The 17,465-nt window shown below is 46.4% G+C and overlaps 1 protein-coding gene across 1 annotated transcript; it reads right to left on the bottom strand.

The window, feature by feature from the left end:
* Positions 1-10,564: 10,564 nt before the first annotated feature.
* Positions 10,565-14,206, bottom strand: JSP.1 (MHC Class I JSP.1). The gene is made up of 8 exons (NM_001040498.1): positions 14,140-14,206; positions 13,557-13,826; positions 13,085-13,360; positions 11,923-12,198; positions 11,698-11,805; positions 11,241-11,273; positions 11,055-11,102; positions 10,565-10,892 (listed from the first exon to the last, which is right to left on the bottom strand). The coding sequence occupies exons 1-8, from the start codon at positions 14,201-14,203 to the stop codon at positions 10,888-10,890; spliced, it is 1,080 nt and encodes a 359-aa protein (NP_001035588.1). The 5' UTR covers positions 14,204-14,206; the 3' UTR covers positions 10,565-10,887.
* Between the last annotated feature and the right edge of the window lie 3,259 nt (positions 14,207-17,465).

The following is a 17,465-nucleotide window of genomic DNA, read 5'->3' on the forward strand; positions in this document are numbered from 1 at the left end:
TCTATTTCTTTGCCTTGATCGCTGAAGAAGGCTTTCTTATCTCTTCTTGCTATTCTTTAGAACTCTGCATTCAGATATTCATATCTTTCCTTTTCTCCTTTGCTTTTCACTTCTCTTCTTTTCACAGCTATTTGTAAGGCCTCCCCAGACAGCCATTTTGCTTTTTTGCATTTCTTTTCCATGGGGATGGTCTTGATCCCTGTCTCCTGTACAATGTCACAAACCTCATTGCATAGTTCATCAGGCACTCTATCTATCAGATCTAGGCCTTTAAATCTATTTCTCACTTCCACTGTATAATCATAAGGGATTTGATTTAGGTCATACCTGAATTGTCTAGTGGTTTTCCCTACTTTCTTCAATTTAAGTCTGAATTTGGCAATAAGGAGTTCACGGTCTGAGCCACAGTCAGCTCTTGGTCTTGTTTTTGCTGCCTGTATAGAGCTTCTCCATCTTTGGCTGCAAAGAATATAATCAATCTGATTTTGGTGTTGACCATCTGGTGATGTCCGTGTGTAGAGTCTTCTCTTGTGTTGTTGGAAGAGGGTGTTTGTTATGACCAGTGCATTTTCTTGGCAAAACTCTATTAGTCTTTGCCCTGCTTCATTCCATATTCCAAGGCCAAATTTGCCTGTTACTCCAGGTGTTTCTTGACTTCCTACTTTTGCATTCCAGTCCCCTATAATGAAAAGGACATCTTTTTGGGGTGTTAGTTCTAAAAGGTCTTGTAGGTCTTCATAGAACCATTCAACTTCAGCTTCTTCATCGTTACTGGTTGGGGGATAGACTTGGATTACTGTGATATTGAATGGTTTGCCTTGGAAACGAACAGAGATCATTCTGTCGTTTTTGAGATTGCATCCAAGTACTGCATTTCGGACTCTTTTGTTGACCATGATGGCCACTCCATTTCTTCTGAGGGATTCCTGCCCACAGTAGTAGATATAATGGTCATCTGAGTTAAATTCACCCATTCCAGTCCATTTTAGTTCGCTGATTCCTAGAATGTCGACATTCAGTCTTGCCATCTCTTGTTTGAACACTTCCAGTTTGCCTTGATTCATGGACCTGACATTCCAGGTTCCTATGCAATATTGCTCTTTACAGCATTGGACCTTGCTTCTATCACCAGTCACATCCACAGCTGGGTATTCTTTTTGCTTTGGCTCCATCCCTTCATTCTTTCTGGAGTTATTTCTCCACTGATCTCCAGTAGCATATTGGGCACCTACTGACCTGGGGAGTTTCTCTTTCAGTATCCTATCATTTTGCCTTTTCATACTGTTCATGGGGTTCTCAAGGCAAGAATACTGAAGTGGTTTGCCATTCCCTTCTCCAGTGGACCACATTATGTCAGATCTCTCCACCATGACCCGCCCATCTTGGGTTGCCCCACCGGCATGGCTTAGTTTCATTGAGTTAGACAAGGCTGTGGTCCTAGTGTGATTAGATTGACTAGTTTTCTGTGAGTATGGTTTCAGTGTATCTGCCCTCTGATGCCCTCTTGCAACACCTACCGTCTTACTTGGGTTTCTCTTACCTTGGGCGTGGGGTATCTCTTCACTGCTGCTCCAGCAAAGTGCAGTCAATGCTCCTTACCTTGGACGAGGGGTATCTCCTCACCACCGCCCTTCCTGACCTTCAACGTGGGATAGCTCCTCTAGGCCCTCCTGTGACTACATCCATAAAATCAGAATATGATTACTTGTTGGCCAGAAAGCTATGACAATCCAAGACAGTGTGTTGAAAAGCAGAGACATCACTCTGCCAACAAAGGTCTGTATAGTCAAGACTATGGTCTTCTCAGTGGTCAGGTATGGTTGTGAGAGCTGGACCATAAAGAAGGTAGAGTGCCAGAGGATTGATGCTTTCGAAATATGGTGCTGCAGAAGACTCCTGAGAGTCACTTGGACAACAAAGAAATCAAACAGTCAATCTTAAAGGAAGTCAACTCTGAATACTCATTGGAAGGACTGATGCTGAAGCTGAAGCTGAAGCTCCAGTATTTTGGTCATGTTATGTGACAACCAACTCATTGAAAAAGTCCCTGATGTTGGGAAAGATTGAGGGCAGAAGGAGAAAAGGGCTTCAGAGGATGAGATGACTGAATGGCATCACTGATGCAATGGACTTGAACTTGAGCAAACTCCAGGAGATGGTGAGGGACAAGGAGGCATGGCATGCTGCAATCCAAGGGGTCACAAAGAGTCAGACATTGTTGGGATCCGCGTTAGGCATTACTGACAAAATAGAGGCACGGCCCCAGCCCCCCTCCTCATTCTGCAGGCACGGTCCCAGGATGAAGGAGTTAGGTCTTGTAATTCTGACTTGTCTTTTCCTCTCCTCGGCTGAATTGACTGAAAAGGAATATTAAGGTGCTTATTGTTCTTGAGAGGAGCATGAGAAGGCACAAAGCCTTCTGCAGCATTGCTCAGAAAATAATTCATAAAGTTTATCATTGACATTTGTTTAAGGACTTTTACAAAAGAGTGTTCCATGATGAGCACAGAGGCCACAGCTTGAGGCCATGGGAGGGATTGCTATCTGAATCCTATTTGTGAGGAAAATGTTTATGGCAAAGGAGTTTACTGAATTTAGGGCTTAAAAATAATTAAAATAGTTAGAAGTTAAAGATTTAAGGAATGTTGTAAAATTAGCATATTTTACTATAGCTTATAGAAGTTAGGAATTTTAGAGACGCTATAGCTAGAAGCCTTTTTAAGAGTGAGCTCAGGATGTTATGGGCAAACAGGATTTAGGAAGATAAGTAGTAAACTGAGGAATGTAGCACGAGTTACTATGTAATCACAAGTTAACTATAGGACATATTAGAGGAGGTAGATAATAGATGATAAGGCTGATTCCGAGAGAATCACTGAAGCAGGAACTCTGTTTGAAGAGCAACAATGATTTATGGAGATAATAAATCTGGGAGAGGGGGAACTGAAAATGTCAAACCTCTGACCTAATGTTTTTGTAAAAGTATAAAAGAGAATCTTAAACTTGAAATAAATAGGCAGTCCAAGAAAAATGAGAGGCTGCCTCATTTCTCTCACCAACACTGTTCATCTCTTCAGGTTGAATCCCTGGCTGCTGGAGCTGGACTCTGGCAAGACATGACTAGTCAACTGAGCAACAACATAGCATTTGTTAGAACAACTTTAAGTGAAAGTTCCTCAGTTGTGTCCAACTCTTTGTGACCTTATGGACTATACAGCCCGTGGAATTCTTCAGGCCAGAATACTGGAGTGGGTAGCCATTCTTTTCTCCACCGAATCTTCCCAACAATATTGGAATATAATTCACCAATTGAAAAGAATCAATTATAGCATATTCACAGAGAGGTGTGACCATTGCCACATTCAATTTTGAAAGGTTTTCATCACCCAGAAGCGTTTTTTAGAATATTGTTATCCAGGTACTAACTTCCCAGGTGGCTCAGTGGTAAAGAATCTGCCTGCAATGCAGGAGAATCAGGGGACGTGGGTTCGAGCCCTGGGTTGGGAAGATCCCCTAAAGAAGGAAATGGCAACTCACTCCAGTATGCTTGCCTGGAAAATTCCATGGACAGAGGAGCCTGGCAGGCTACAGTCCAAGGGGTCCCAGAGTTGGACATGAATGAGCAACTGAGTATGCATGCAAGCATTGAGGTACCAATTTATTCCTGGGCAGTCAGCCCCTATTTCCCTTCAACATTTCCCTCTGCTGCTGCTAAATCACTTCAGTCGTGTCCGACTCTGTGCGACCCCATAGATGGCAGCCCACCAGGCTCCCCCATCCCTGGGATTTTCCAGGCAAGAGTACTGGAGTGGGGTGCCATTGCCTTCTCCGCAACATTTCCCTCATCTCTAGACAAACACTAAGCTACTTTCTGTCTAAACGGATTTTCTTATAAACCCTATAAATAAAATCCAACAATTAATATGATCTTTTATTCTTGTTTTCTTTTGCAGAGCATAATGTATTCAAAGTTCACCCACGCTAGGCATCTATGTACTAGACATCTGTACTTCCTTCATTTCCAAATAATTTTCCAATGCATGTTTGTACCGCTTTTACCAATTCATTCATGAAAGGATGATGATTTGAGTTATTTCTACTGTTTGGCTATCATGATTAATACTGCTGTGAATGTCAGCTATAAACATGATACTGTGGACTACCGTTTTCATTGTTCCAAGGTAAATACCTAGCAATGGAATTTGAGTCCTAGAGCAACACTAGGTTCAAACTTGGAGGAACTTCCAGACTGTTTTCCAACATCATTTTTATTCCCACTAGCAGGTTCCATGCTTCCAAACTCTCCACATCCTCTCCGAGGATATGAATCTTGGTTTCTGGATTTTCAAGGAGGGGAAGTCACCTATGCTCCCCACATGAACAAGCTCTGGGTTACGTTTCATATCACAGCTCATAAGCTTGAGCAAACCAAAGGTAAAATTTTTCCAGATTTGGCTAATGCTCTAAGGGTAAAAACAACTTCTCCCTCTGAAATACTGCCCACATTTATATTTTGGCCTAAACATTTATTCTCTTGGTACTCTACTTATGGAAGCTTTTTATACTTAACCTGTTATTTTTATATGCTTTCACTGGACAAGTAAGCCTTAAAACCAGGCCAACCATGTTACTAAAAATGGAATCTCCAAGGCCTACTTTTTCAATCCTGCTATTTTTCTGGCACCAGCGTAGTTGTCAGAATGCAAGTCCACCTAAACCAGTGATACTTTTTCTGTGAGCCAGTGTTGGTTTGTGACATGCTTGTTATCGGCTCACAGTAAGAAACATACAGACACTGAAAGTGAGCATAGCAAGTAAACTACCTTATCTTGACCCAGACTGGAAATTGCCAAGAAAAAGATGAGCATTTTTATCATGTCATTGGATCTGCTAAGACTGTTGGATTATTAGTCCTCATGGACTAGAGATTATAGCTTGGTGTCGAAACTAGTACTTTTAAAAGACTTTTGTGTGGGTCACATGTACATTGATCAATTGTATAGATACTTACCCCAGCAAAATGCATATATACAAAGAAATACAAAAGTTCAGTTCAGTCGCTCAGTCGTATCTGACTCTTTGCAACCCCATGGACTGCAGCACACCAGGCTTCCCTATCCATCATCAACTCAGGGAGCTTGCTCAAACTCGTGTCCATTGAGTCAGTGATGCCATCCAACCATCTCATCCTCTGTCATCCCCTTCTCCTCCTGCCTTCGATATTGCCCAGCATCAGGGTCTTCTCCAATGAGTCAGTTCTTTACATCAGGTGGCCAGAGTACTGGAGTTTCAACTTCAGCATCAGTCCTTCCAATGAATATTCAGAACTGATTTCCTTTAGGATTGACTGGTTGGATCTCCTTGCACTCCCAGGGACTCTCAAGAGTCTTCTCCAATACCACAGATCAAGAGCATCACTTCTCTGGTGCCCAGCTTTTTTTATGGTGCAACTCTCACATCCCTATATGACTACTGGAAAAACCATAGCTTTGATTAGACAAAACTTTGTTGGCAAAGTATGTCTCTGCTTTTGAATATACTGTCTAGGTTGGTCATAGCTTTCCTCCAAGCAGCAAGCATCTTTCAATTTCATGGCTGCAGTCACCATCTGCAGTGATTTGGGAGCCCCCCCAAAATAAAGTCTGTCACTGTTTCCATTGTTTCCTCATTATTTTCCATGAAATGATGGGACTGGATGGGATCTTAGTTTTGTGAATGTTGAGTTTTATCTAACTTTTTCACTCTCCTCTTTCACTCTCATCAAGAAGTTCCTCAATTCCTCTTCCCTTTCTGCCATAAGGGTGGTACATATTTGTGGTTATTGATATTTCTTCCAGCAGTCTTGATTCCAGCTTGTGCTTCATCCAGCCCAGCATTTTGCATGATGTACTCTGCATATAGGGCTTCCCTGATAGCACAGTTGGTAAAGAATCCACCTGCAATGCAGGAGACCCCAGTTCAATTCCTGAGTCAGGAAGATCTGCTGGAGAAGGGATAGGCTGCCATTCCATTATTCTTGGGCTTCCCTTGTGGCTCAGCTGGTGAAGAATCTGCCTGCAATGCAGGAGACCTGGGTTTGATTCCTGGGTTGGGAAGATCCCCTGGAGAAGGCAAAGGCTACCCACTCCAGTATTGTGACCTAGAGAATTCCATGGACAGTCCATGGGGTCGCAAATAGTCAGACATGACTGAACCATTTTCACTTTCACTTTTCACTCTGTATATAAGTTAAATGAGCAGGATGACAATTTATAGCCTTGATGTTCTCCTTTCCCAATTTGGAACCGGTCTGTCATTCCATGTCCCGTTCTAACTGTTGCCTCTTGACCTGCATACAGTTTCTCAGGAGGCAGGTAAGGTGTTCTGTTATTCTGATCTCCTGAAGAATTTTTCACAGTTCGATGTGATCCACACAGTCAAAGGCTTTGGTGTAGTCAATAAAGCCAAAGTAGATGTTTTTCTGGAACTCTCTTGCTTTTCCTATGATCCAATGGATGTTGGCACTTTCATCTCTGGTTCCTCTGCCTTTTCTAAATCCAGCTTGTACATCTGGAAGTTCTAGGTTCGCATACTACTGAAACCTAGCTTGGAGAATATTGAGCGTTATTTTGCTAGCATGTGAGATGAGTGCTATTGTGCGGTAGTTTGAACGTTCTTTGGCATTGCCTAACTTACAAAAGTTAACATGCAATAAAATGTCAGTTATATATGTATGGATCCCATGAAGATTTACAGATCTTTTTTAAGCCTGGAAAGAGACAACAGCAGCTGGAGGACATTTTGAATAATCATTTCATCATTCAGTAGTGCACTCTGCTTATCTGAGAGTATAAACTAGAGTAGACAGAAACTGGACCTCATAACGCAACATCACAGAAGAAGTCGAAAGACATCATTGATTCATTCATCCAACCTGACTGGTTACAAAGTAGCAGACCAAGTTCTGATCCAGATCACTGCTCAAAAATATTGAAATTTGTCATTCTTTTCCCCTCCCTCACTCTCCTTCTCCAACCCCAAAATCTGTACTCTCTTCCCAAATGAAGGGAATTTCACACTTGATGATCTTGGTGGAAGGCAGACAGCTTCCTCCATTAGACAGAAAACCTTGCTTCCTAAATATTCCTGCAGGTAGAAAGAGGCTGAGGCTCCACCAGCCAGGTTACCACATGCTGGATGGACTCTTCCTTAGGACATGGTGCCACAGAGAGACTGGAACTGCACTGAATGCGTTAGGTGCATGTGGCACATGGGCAGGGGTGGCAGTGTGCTGTCCAGGTGTCAGGAGCAGCAGAGAGCAGGTCTACCACAGAGTCCATTGTCCAGCATCAGGGCTGAAGTGCTGTGACAGTGGTGTCTGTGCTCACCTGCAGGGGAAGGGGTTCCTGGGTGGGACCCAACCAGGGAGGGGTTGAGGATTCTGTTCCCGGCTGTGGCCTCAGGGCAATTCAGTGGTTTTCCCTGAAATAAACCCAAAACCACAAGTGTGCCTCTCTCTGTTCAATTTAGAACAATTTGAAATTTTTTTTCCTCCATACAGAACTATCTTAAGATTCCATGTAAGGAAATCTCAGAGAGCAAGGATTCAGAGACTTTTCCTTCTGCTTTATTATGATTGATATACAATATTGAGTCAGTTTATGGTGTACAATTGTTGATTTGATATACTTCTGTACTTCAAAATTATCACCACCATAGCTTTATCTGACAACTGAATCATGTCACATAATTACCTCTTTTGCATGTGTGGAGAAAATTTAGATCTACTCTCTTAGCAACTCAGAGACTCTCTTTATGGTGAGCTGATTATCACTTCCTAAATTTTCAGCCTGGCGATAGCACACGGCAGAAACAACATGTAACTCGCACCAAATGTTTTGTTTTTCCCCACAGGAAAAAAAACATTTAAATGTGTGTTTAAGACCCCTTCCCACCTTAATCATTCTCTGATCTTTAACGTCAGTGGATCCCAGTCTGCCAGGACTGCTTGGAGAGATTGTTACAAAATACTCAGGACTCTTCCCAGATCCACCATCTACAGTGCAGGGCACAGAGTCCGGGAATCTATTATGAACGAGCCAAACAGGGAGGCTGGTACACAGCTGGGTGGGAATCCAGATCTGTGTTCTTGCTATGAAATATGTGATCTGAAGATCAGTACCAACCATGTTATAAGTCTATTCCAGACCTTCTGTCTCTAAGAGGAGTGCAGGTGTAGGACATTCCTTCAGGTCCTTCAGGGCCCCTTTCCATCTGCCATCTAGACATCAGAATGGTGCCGTCTGCTCAGGTGTGTAGTCTGATCAGTTCCCATAGCGCAAGGGATTCAGGATTCAGTCCTCGTCCCTCTGCTTGTATAGCCAATTCTCCCCTCATCTGTGACCTCATCTGTTCTCAAGTCTTTAAACATCATTTATATGGTGTCACCTCTTCCATCTATTTCTCCTGTAAGATCACCTCACCTAAACCCTAGACTAGTAAACCCAACTCAGTTGCCACTTTCCTAAAACAAATGCTGATGGCGATGCCTCCTGAAACATGCTCCTTCCAGAGTCCCCTCATTTCCACAGTACGTGCCCCACATGCTTACTTGCAAATCTCAAATTTTGCAGTCCTTCTTCACTCTTTCTCATAATTCAGATTAAATCCACTAGGAAATGCTGTAAAATGCATTTTCAGAATAGATCAAGAATCCACTCACCACCCTCGTCCCTGCTCACACCCCAGACAAGCAGCAGCCTCCCCAGCCTGGACCCTGCGCTGTTTCCCTCAGGCTCCTCTGCGCCTCCCTCGCCCTTCACCTCCTGACTCTGCACAGCAGCCTGGCTGATGCTTCCAGAGAGCAGTCACAGCAGGTCCTTCTCTGTTCCTATCATCCTATAACTCCAAGCTTACTGAGATAAAATCAACCCCTTTTAATATGCTGGAGGCCTACAGGATCTGGGATGGCCCACAGGATCGGACATGGGATCTCACTGCAATTCCTTTTCCTTCAGCCCCAGCTGCTCTTGGTTCTCCCTTGAACACAGACACTCTCCTGCCCTCGTGCATTTGCCCTGGAGGCTCCTCTGCATGGAGAGAACCTCCCCTAGACCTCCTTGTGGACATTCCTTCATGTTCTTCACAGCTTTGCTTAAAGGTTACATTTTCAGTGAGGCCCCTGTCCACCCTAGTAACACAGCCACCTTCCCTGTCCCCACACACTTATACCCTGGATCACCTTCCTCAGAGCACTTACCAACCTGTAAGGGAAACACTTCCCTCGTTTACTAGGCTCATAGTCATGCTAAGCCCTTCCCCCTAGAACACACCACACATGGCTGACAGGGTTTGTCTGTTGTTAGTTCACTGAGATCTCCTAGATGTAAAAAGAGTGTGTCATGTCTCTGTCACACAACAAATATCAGTTCACTGAATGGTCAGTAAAGCGCTTCCCTATTCCAGAGATAGTATCTTTATTGATGTGACCTCAGGCCACATGCTGTCTCATGGCAGTTACAGCACAACATCCATTTGCATTGACCTCAATGCTGCCTGTATTTTACTCACAAAGGCTGATCTCCCTTCCCTCCCCCACCAATCAGCCTGCACACCACACACAAGTCTCTTTATCTCTTCAGAAAGGAAGATCCTTCGCTTCCAGCTCTTATATTCAACCTGCTATGGTTTTATTAGACTCTGCTTTCTAAATCCTGAGTTGAGATGGGAGCCAACAGTAGCCTTAGAACATGTAAGGGCAGATAAGGGCAGACTGCAGAGAAGAGAGAAACCCAGCAAGAATTAAGTCAAGATATGAAACTGTTGGGTCCCTCCTCTTTGCAAGTTCCATCACGTGGTTCCTTTAAGAAGATGAAGAAAAGTTGGAAAGAAGAATCCAGCAAAATCTCTAGAAGGAGAGTAAGAGCTGGATGGCTCTGAAAATCCTCTCTTGACACTGAGAATCCTGTGTGCACAGACCCCTTGAGCTTGTGGGGACAATGACAGGCAAAGTGACCCCTGCTGCTGTCAGAGATGGGGTCACCCAGAGAAGAATGAGACCAGGACTCTACACATGAAATACAACAGTCATTACACCACCAACAAAAATACACAATAACTAAATAAGCAAAATATAAAAACATTCAAAAAAAGACAGGAGCTAAGTATTGGACCAAGGCTTGATCCTAGGATAACTGTTTAAGAAATGCACCCTGCCCATGGTCCTGGATATATAACCAGGCCCAGGTGACTTCTGAGTCCATGATCACAGGTCCTTGGTGGGACAAGGATTTACTGAAGGGACAAGGACAAAGGAATGGAGAAGAGGACCCAGTCCAGGAGTGACCATGGGCGGTGCATGGGCAGTCCAGTGCATGCCCACCATGCACTGATCACTGGGCACAGGCCCTGTCCACACTCAGCTCCTCATAGCCTCTGCCTGTCCCTCTTGCAGCTGACTTAGCACAGCAAATATGGATGGATCTGGAAGGTTCTCAGTGTTTCAATTTATTTCCTGTTTCAAACTTTAGGAATCCTCACCTTTATTATCCAATCCCCCTTCATGGCACCAATTAGAAAAAACTAATTCATATATACAGATTTTATTTTCAATAAAGAAATAAGATATCATTATTCAGTGTATATAAAGCAAAGACAGGGATAGACATGGTCCAGCCTCATTTCTGCTGGAACAGGACAGTGGATCAGGGAAGAGAACACAGGTCAGGGTCGGGAGGGACGGCAGTGGGGAAGGGCAGCAGTGGGCATGGGTGGGCCAGTCTCCCTAACTCCTACGTTATGCGAATAGGAGCACAGACGCATTCAGATGCAGCTGCAGAAAGAGCGGTCCAGGGATCTAATGTCACATAGTGGGATGAAGCATCACTCAGTCCCCATAAGGCAGGTGTCTCACACTGTGAGAGAAGAGAATCAGGAACCAGTTCAGGTCAGTCATGTAAGGGCTGACATTCTCCACAGCCCCCCACATGCTCACATGTCCCACTCAAAGATCCCTGCCACCCAATATGTTCCCTCCGCCCCATTCCCCTTCCAATCTAGACACCCCAGGGTCTCACCTTTAGGAACCGTGAGAGACACATCAGAGCCCTGGGCACTGTCACTCCCTGGGGGAGAATAAGATCAGGATGTGGTCAGAACCCATAGGAGAGAAACTAGAGAAGGAACTTTAAGGAGGGTGAGCCCCCATGGCCTCCTGTCTGCACCCACACAAGGGTCTCAGGAATCACCCCCTCCATACTTACTTGAAGCCTGGATATAATTGCCTCCTTTTTCACCTGTTAGAAGAAAATACAATGTGAGAAGCCAGAGAGAAGACTGAATCATGTGATGCTAGAGGAACCCCTAGTCCTGGACCCCAGAGAACTTTCTGGAACTGTGGCCAAAACTCATGCTAGGATCAGGAACACAGAGAAGGGAGACGTGTAAGGACTGGACCAACTGCCTCGTGGTGGTCTGTCCTCAGCAAGGACCTCCCTTCTGACCTTCAAGTGCTGGAAACCTGGTTCCCAACTGGAATTAAGAAGGTCAAAATTTCACTTTCATTTTCGCATGTGCTTTAGAAAAGGAAAATGTTAGCATCAGATCCAGACTCCACATGTGTGTGAAGGGTACTTTCCAGTAACGAGGCAGGTAAACTTCTACCTGGCTTGAAACCCCCAGTGAGACAAGAAAACTCAGATCCCTCCCTCCCTTCCCTACCTGAGCGCTTCTTCATCCAGATCACAAATCCAGCCACCACAGCTCCAGTGACAAGGAGAACCAGACCAACAATGATGCCCATGGTGAGGAAGGAGGTCTGAGGAGGTTCTGTGGAGGAAAGGGAAGGGGCCCTGACCTCAGGCTTGAGTCCTGACCTTGCTGAACTGAGTCCTGAAGGGCTCCTGCTTTATCTGAGAGGACGCTCCATTCCGATCCCCTCCTTACCCCATCTCAGGGTGAGGGGCTCCTGAAGCCCCTCATGCTGCACACTGCACGTGTATCTCTGCTCCTCTCCAGAAGGCACCACCAGGGCCACCCACTTCTGGAAGGTTCCATCCCCTGAAGGCCTGGTCTCCACAAGCTCCATGTCCTGGGTCTGGTCCTCCCCATTGCGCTGCCAGGTCAGTGAGATCTCTTCAGGGTAGAAGCCCAGGGCCCAGCACCTCAGGGTGACCTCACGACCAGAGATGGGGTGATGGGTCACATGTGCCTTTGGAGGGTCTGAGGAGGAATTGGAAAATTCACAGTTTGTGTTACCTCCATGGGTCACTGAAGCAGTGTCATGTGACCATCCTGAGAAAGGACAGACAGTGATTTTTTTCCCCAGCTTTACTGAGGTATACTTAACAAAAATTGTACACATTCAGAGTGTACTACATGTTGCTTTGATATATATGTATACTGTGAAGGTAATTAATGTATTGATCAACTTACCTTATGTGTGCATCTGTTTGACAGGGATGAGAATGATTAAGATCAATTTTAAAGTATATAATACAGGATTATTATTAACTATAGTCACCAGGCTGTACATCAGATCCCCAGATGTATTATGAACTTTTTTACCCTCTGAGCTACACAACATTCAGGACCATGGTTTTGAAAAAAACAGCACAAGAGCTATATAATAGCCTCATCTTAGAGCTCTATATTAGTCCTTGGAACTTTCTAGAATGAGAGACTAGGATAGGCTCTCTAAAAATGTGAGGGGGAGAATATAGGCTAAAGGTCCTGACTCTGGTGGAGGCTGAATGACTCAGAAAAGCTGGAGTCAGGCCTCCTAAGATGCTCTCAGGGTGAGAACAGGCCTTGAGAGACAAAGTCATGGATCTCAAGATGGTGGCCGGGGTCAAAGGGCACCACTGACCAGCTCTTTCAGGGATGGTTTCCTGCGTCATTCCTTAAGACCCTGTGTTCCTTTATTGTCCTTCAGAGAAGAGGGGCCACTGGTGACTGTCTTGTACAGAATATGAAAACCCGAGCGGATTTCCTTCCTCTCCTGACAAGAGCCTGGGGCGCTGTTCCCACAGGGACCCCATTTTTCTCTCTTCGTGGGAAGCCAGCTCCAGCCCAAGGGGAGATCAGGGCGGCCCCGCGCCCCTCGTACCTGCGCGCAGCAGCGTGTCCTTCCCGTTCTCCAGGTATCTGGGGAGCCACTCCACGCACGTGCCCTCCAGGTAGTTCCTCTGTCTCTCCGCAACATCTGCCGCCTCCCACTTGCGTTTGGAGATCTGAGCCGCCGTGTCCGCCGCGGTCCAGGAGCGCAGGTCCTCGTTCAGGGCGATGTAATCTCTGCCTTCGTAGCCGAACTGCCAGAACCCGCGGAGGAGACGCCCGTCCGGCCCCACGTCGCAGCCGTACATCCACTGGAGGGTGTGAGACCCTGACCCGCCCCGACCACCCGCGGTGATTAAACCCAAACTGAAAATGAAACCGGGTCAAGCCCCGCCGGCTCCTCCCGGGCGGGGGTCGGGCGTGTTCCGCAATGTTGGGGTGACCCTCGGACCCGCAGACTCGGGCGACCCCGCCGGTCCCTGGGGATGGGGGTCGTGACCCGGACCCGGGCCCGCGTCGCTCACCGGCCTCGCTCTGGTTGTAGTAGCCGCGCAGGGTGTTCAGGCCCAGTCGGAAAAATTGTGCGTGGTCCTTGGCCTTTCGCGTCTCCTGATCCCAATACTCCGGCCCCTCCTGCTCCACCCACCGCGCCCGCGGCTCCACTCTCGGATCCCCGGCGTCGCTGTCGAACCGCACGAACTGCGTGTCGTCCACGTAGCCGACAATGATGAAGCGGGGCTCCCCGAGGCCGGGCCGGGACACGGCGGTGTAGAAATACCTCAGGGAGTGGGAGCCTGGGGGCGAAAAGGGGTGAGACCCGGCCCGACCTCCCCGCGGCGCGGGTCCGGGTCCGAGGTGATGGGGCCGGGAGGGCGGAGGGGGCTTAGGGCCAGCGAGATGGAAGCGGTCGAAGACCGGCCCGAACTCCGGAGGGGGAAGAAAAGAGGGGTCGGGATGCAAGGGAGGGACAGGCCGGGACCAGGGTGAGGGGGCGGCTCTGGGCAGGGGCGTCGGGATCGCTCGTTCCCTGGGGTCCTGCCCCCAGACTCCCGGGCGGTCCTCTCGCCCCTCCCCGCAGAGTCCGTTCCCTCCCGACCCCGCACTCACCAGCCCGGGTCTCGGTCAGGACCAGGACCCCCGAGAGCAGCAGGAGGAGGGTTCGCGGCCCCATAACTCGCATCCTCTGAGTCTGGGAAGAAACAGAGTCCTGACGGGTCGGTGGAGACCTTATAACTGGGATCCGCGGAGACGCTGATTGGTTTTTCTAGAAACTGAACACCCAGTGGCAGTGAGAACTGGGGCCGCATCATGAGTGTCTAGGCAGGAGGGCGCGACACAGGTTGTGAGAGAGAAAGTGAAACTCGGGGAGAAGGGGAATCCCCAACACGGAGCGTCCCAGCCCCAGACACAGCCCTTGACCCTGAGATCCTGAGCGGCTCGCCCACCAGGGACCTGGGACTTTGCCCCGATCCCTCCCCTCCTGCTAGGTAGAATGTTCAAACTACCAACTAATTGCACTCATCTCACATGCTAACAAAGTAATGCTCAAAATTCTCCAAACCAGGCTTCAACAGTACGTGAACAGTGAACTTTCAGACGTTCAAGCTGGATTTAGAAAAGCCAGAGGAGCCAAAGATCAAAGTGCCAACATCACCTGGATCATCAAAAAAGCAAAAGAGAAAACATCTACTTCTGCTTTATTGACTATGCCAAAGCCTGTCTGTATGGATCACAGCAAACTGTGAAAAATTCTTCAAGAGATGGGAATACCAGACCATCTGACCTGCCTCCTGAGAAATCTGTATGCAGGTAAAGAAGCAACAGTAAGAACTGGACATGGAAAAACAGACTGGTTCCAAATCGGGAAAGGAGTACGTCAAGGCTGTATGTTGTCACCCTGATTATTTAACTTATATGCAGAGTACCTCAATGGCACCCCGCTCCAGTACTCTTGCCTGGAAAATCCCATGGGCAGAGGAGCCTGGTAGGCTGAAGTCCATGCGGTCGCAAAGAGTTGGACATGACTGAGCGACTTCACTTTCACTTTTCACTTTCATGCATTGGAGAAGGAAATGGCAACCCACTCCAGTGTTCTTGCCTGGAGAATCCCAGGGACGGGGGAGCCTGGTGGGCTGCCATCAATGGAATGGCACAGAGTCAGACACGATTGAATTGACTTAGCAGCAGCAGCAGCAGCATCTCATGTGGTCTAATGCACCTGACTTGAGGCCCACTAATCACAAAGAGCAGTCCATTCCAAGAGAACATTCTGTGGTGAAAGAATTGTTCTATGTCTGTGCAGTCCAGTTAGGTAGCCAGTAGCTACATGAGACTCCTTAGCACCTTAAAGTATCTGTTGTGCTGAGCACTTTTATTTATTTTAATTTAAATAGTAATATATGGCTATTAGGTAGCATATTGGTCAATGCATATCTAGAATGTTGTTAATTAATTTCCCATCTCTTTCCCTAAAAGATACTGTGTGACTCATAGGTTGATGCATACTAAAATAATATTAATATTGAAGTCATGGATTTGTCTGTGCAGGTCTTAGATATGTCTTTAAAATAAAGCATGGTCTGAAAGTTTCTTTAATGTGTATTTTAACAGAGTGTTCAGACATTAGCCAAACCATGGTTTATCACCTTAAGGTCGTAAGTGTTCAAAACTGCCCATCACTGCTAGTTGTCCAATAATGAGAAATGGGTATAATCCTTGGTCTCTTGGTGTTTTCCTTAACCTGGTAAACATAAGGACACACAGAAGTTATCAACTGAACACAACAGATATTAATACTTGGTAGAGCTTGTACATACTTGTAAAGTTATGAAGCGGAAGATGTAACATTAGAATCCACCACCTTATTACTTTTTACTTACTACTCCTGCTATATTTTCTCTTTGAATTCAGTCAGTTCTGTTTCCCTTCACCCTTGGACCCCTCTCTCCGAGACAAAAATATACATGAAGTTTTTACTCTTGTGGAATGAAGCATTTTATGACCCAAAGATGAAAAGCCATCAAAACACATAAATCTTCCCTATGTCAAGCAGACACTCACAAGATACAAACATATGCCCCTATTCTGATGGAAAGACACACAAAATTTTTGGCAAACAGGTAACATGTCTCAATGTTCTTCAGTCAAAGACCACCAGGAACAAAGCTGTGAGCCATCAAGTTGGATTTATTCTGGATGCAGCAAGGGAATCACAGAGCATCAGGGACCATGGCGTCTCTTGTGATGTGTTAGAACATATACGGCAGGGGGTCCGCAAGCTCTGGGCTTGGCCCGGTATCTCCTGTCAGATCAGTGCCAACATTAGATTAGAAATAAAGTGTACAATAAATGCAATGTGCTTGAATCATCCTGAAACTACTTCCCCCTCCCCTGGTCTGTGGAAAAATTGTCTTCCATGAAATCAATTCCTGGGCCAAAAATGCTGAGGACTGCTAACATACAGGATATGGACTTTGGCTGGGTAAGTTTGAGGGGCATCTGTGCAAGACTGTGCTTCCCTGATAGCTCAGTTGGTAAAGAATCCACCTGCAATGTGGGAGAACCCGGTTCAATTCTTGGGTTGGGAAAATCCACTGGAGAAGGGATAGGCTACCCATTCTGGTATTCTTGGGCTTCCCTTGTGGCTCAGCTGGTAAAGAATCCACCTGCAATATGGGAGACATGGGTTTGATCCCTGGATTGGGAAGATCCCCTGGAGAAGGGAAAGGCTACCCACTCCAGTATTCTGGCCTGGAGAATTTCATGGACCATGTAGTCCGTGGGGTTGCAAAGAGTCAGACTCAACTGAGTGACTTTAACTTTCAGATGCAAGACTGGCTCACTTTGATTGGGTGTTGTTAGGAAGTGGGGGTATTTCTATGACTGGGCATCTCAGTGAGTCTTCCCTGTAGGGAGGGCAGACTAGAGCGAGGATACAGATGTGACTGGAAAGAAATAGCGGTCACTGGTATTAGCACAGGGAGAGGTTTGGTACATGGTGAGGGGCACAGTGCCACTTCTTTGGTCTGTGCTTAGAATGATGTCTTGGTCTTGTTTTGTCTCTCTGTGTCACGCACTCGATGTCCTTGTCTGATGTTGGTGTTCTGTGAGATGGGCTATGTCCAACAAGAGAATAACACAGCCGTGTGGTGAGCACCAGCCCAGCCAGAGGATCAGAATGTACGTCCTAATGTATGAGTTGAAGGTGATCTGTCAAGTGTTTACAAATGTAAGAGATTTTTGCTGCTGCTGCTGCTGCTGCTAAATCACTTCAGTCATGTCCAATTCTGTGCGACCCCATAGATGGCAGCCCACCAGGCTCCCCCGTCCCTGGGATTCTCCAGGCAAGAACACTGGAGTGGGTTGCCATTTCCTTCTCCAATGCATGAAAGTGAAAAGTGAAAGTGAAGTCGCTCAGTCATGTCCGAGTCTTC

The sequence above is a fragment of the Bos taurus genome, chromosome 23, assembly GCF_002263795.3.
Source record: "Bos taurus isolate L1 Dominette 01449 registration number 42190680 breed Hereford chromosome 23, ARS-UCD2.0, whole genome shotgun sequence".
Taxonomy (NCBI): Eukaryota; Metazoa; Chordata; class Mammalia; order Artiodactyla; family Bovidae; genus Bos; species Bos taurus.

Bases quoted from the DNA above. Each gene is read 5' to 3' on its own strand.
- JSP.1 (NM_001040498.1), bottom strand. From the start codon at position 14,203: ATGGGGCCGCGAACCCTCCTCCTGCTGCTCTCGGGGGTCCTGGTCCTG. The intron at 13,361-13,556 runs GTGAGCGACGCG...GGGGCGGGTCAG, and splicing joins CTACAACCAGAGCGAGGCCG to GGTCTCACACCCTCCAGTGG. The intron at 11,103-11,240 runs GTAAGTATGGAG...ATTCTCCCCCAG, and splicing joins CAATTATATCCAGGCTTCAA to GGAGTGACAGTGCCCAGGGC.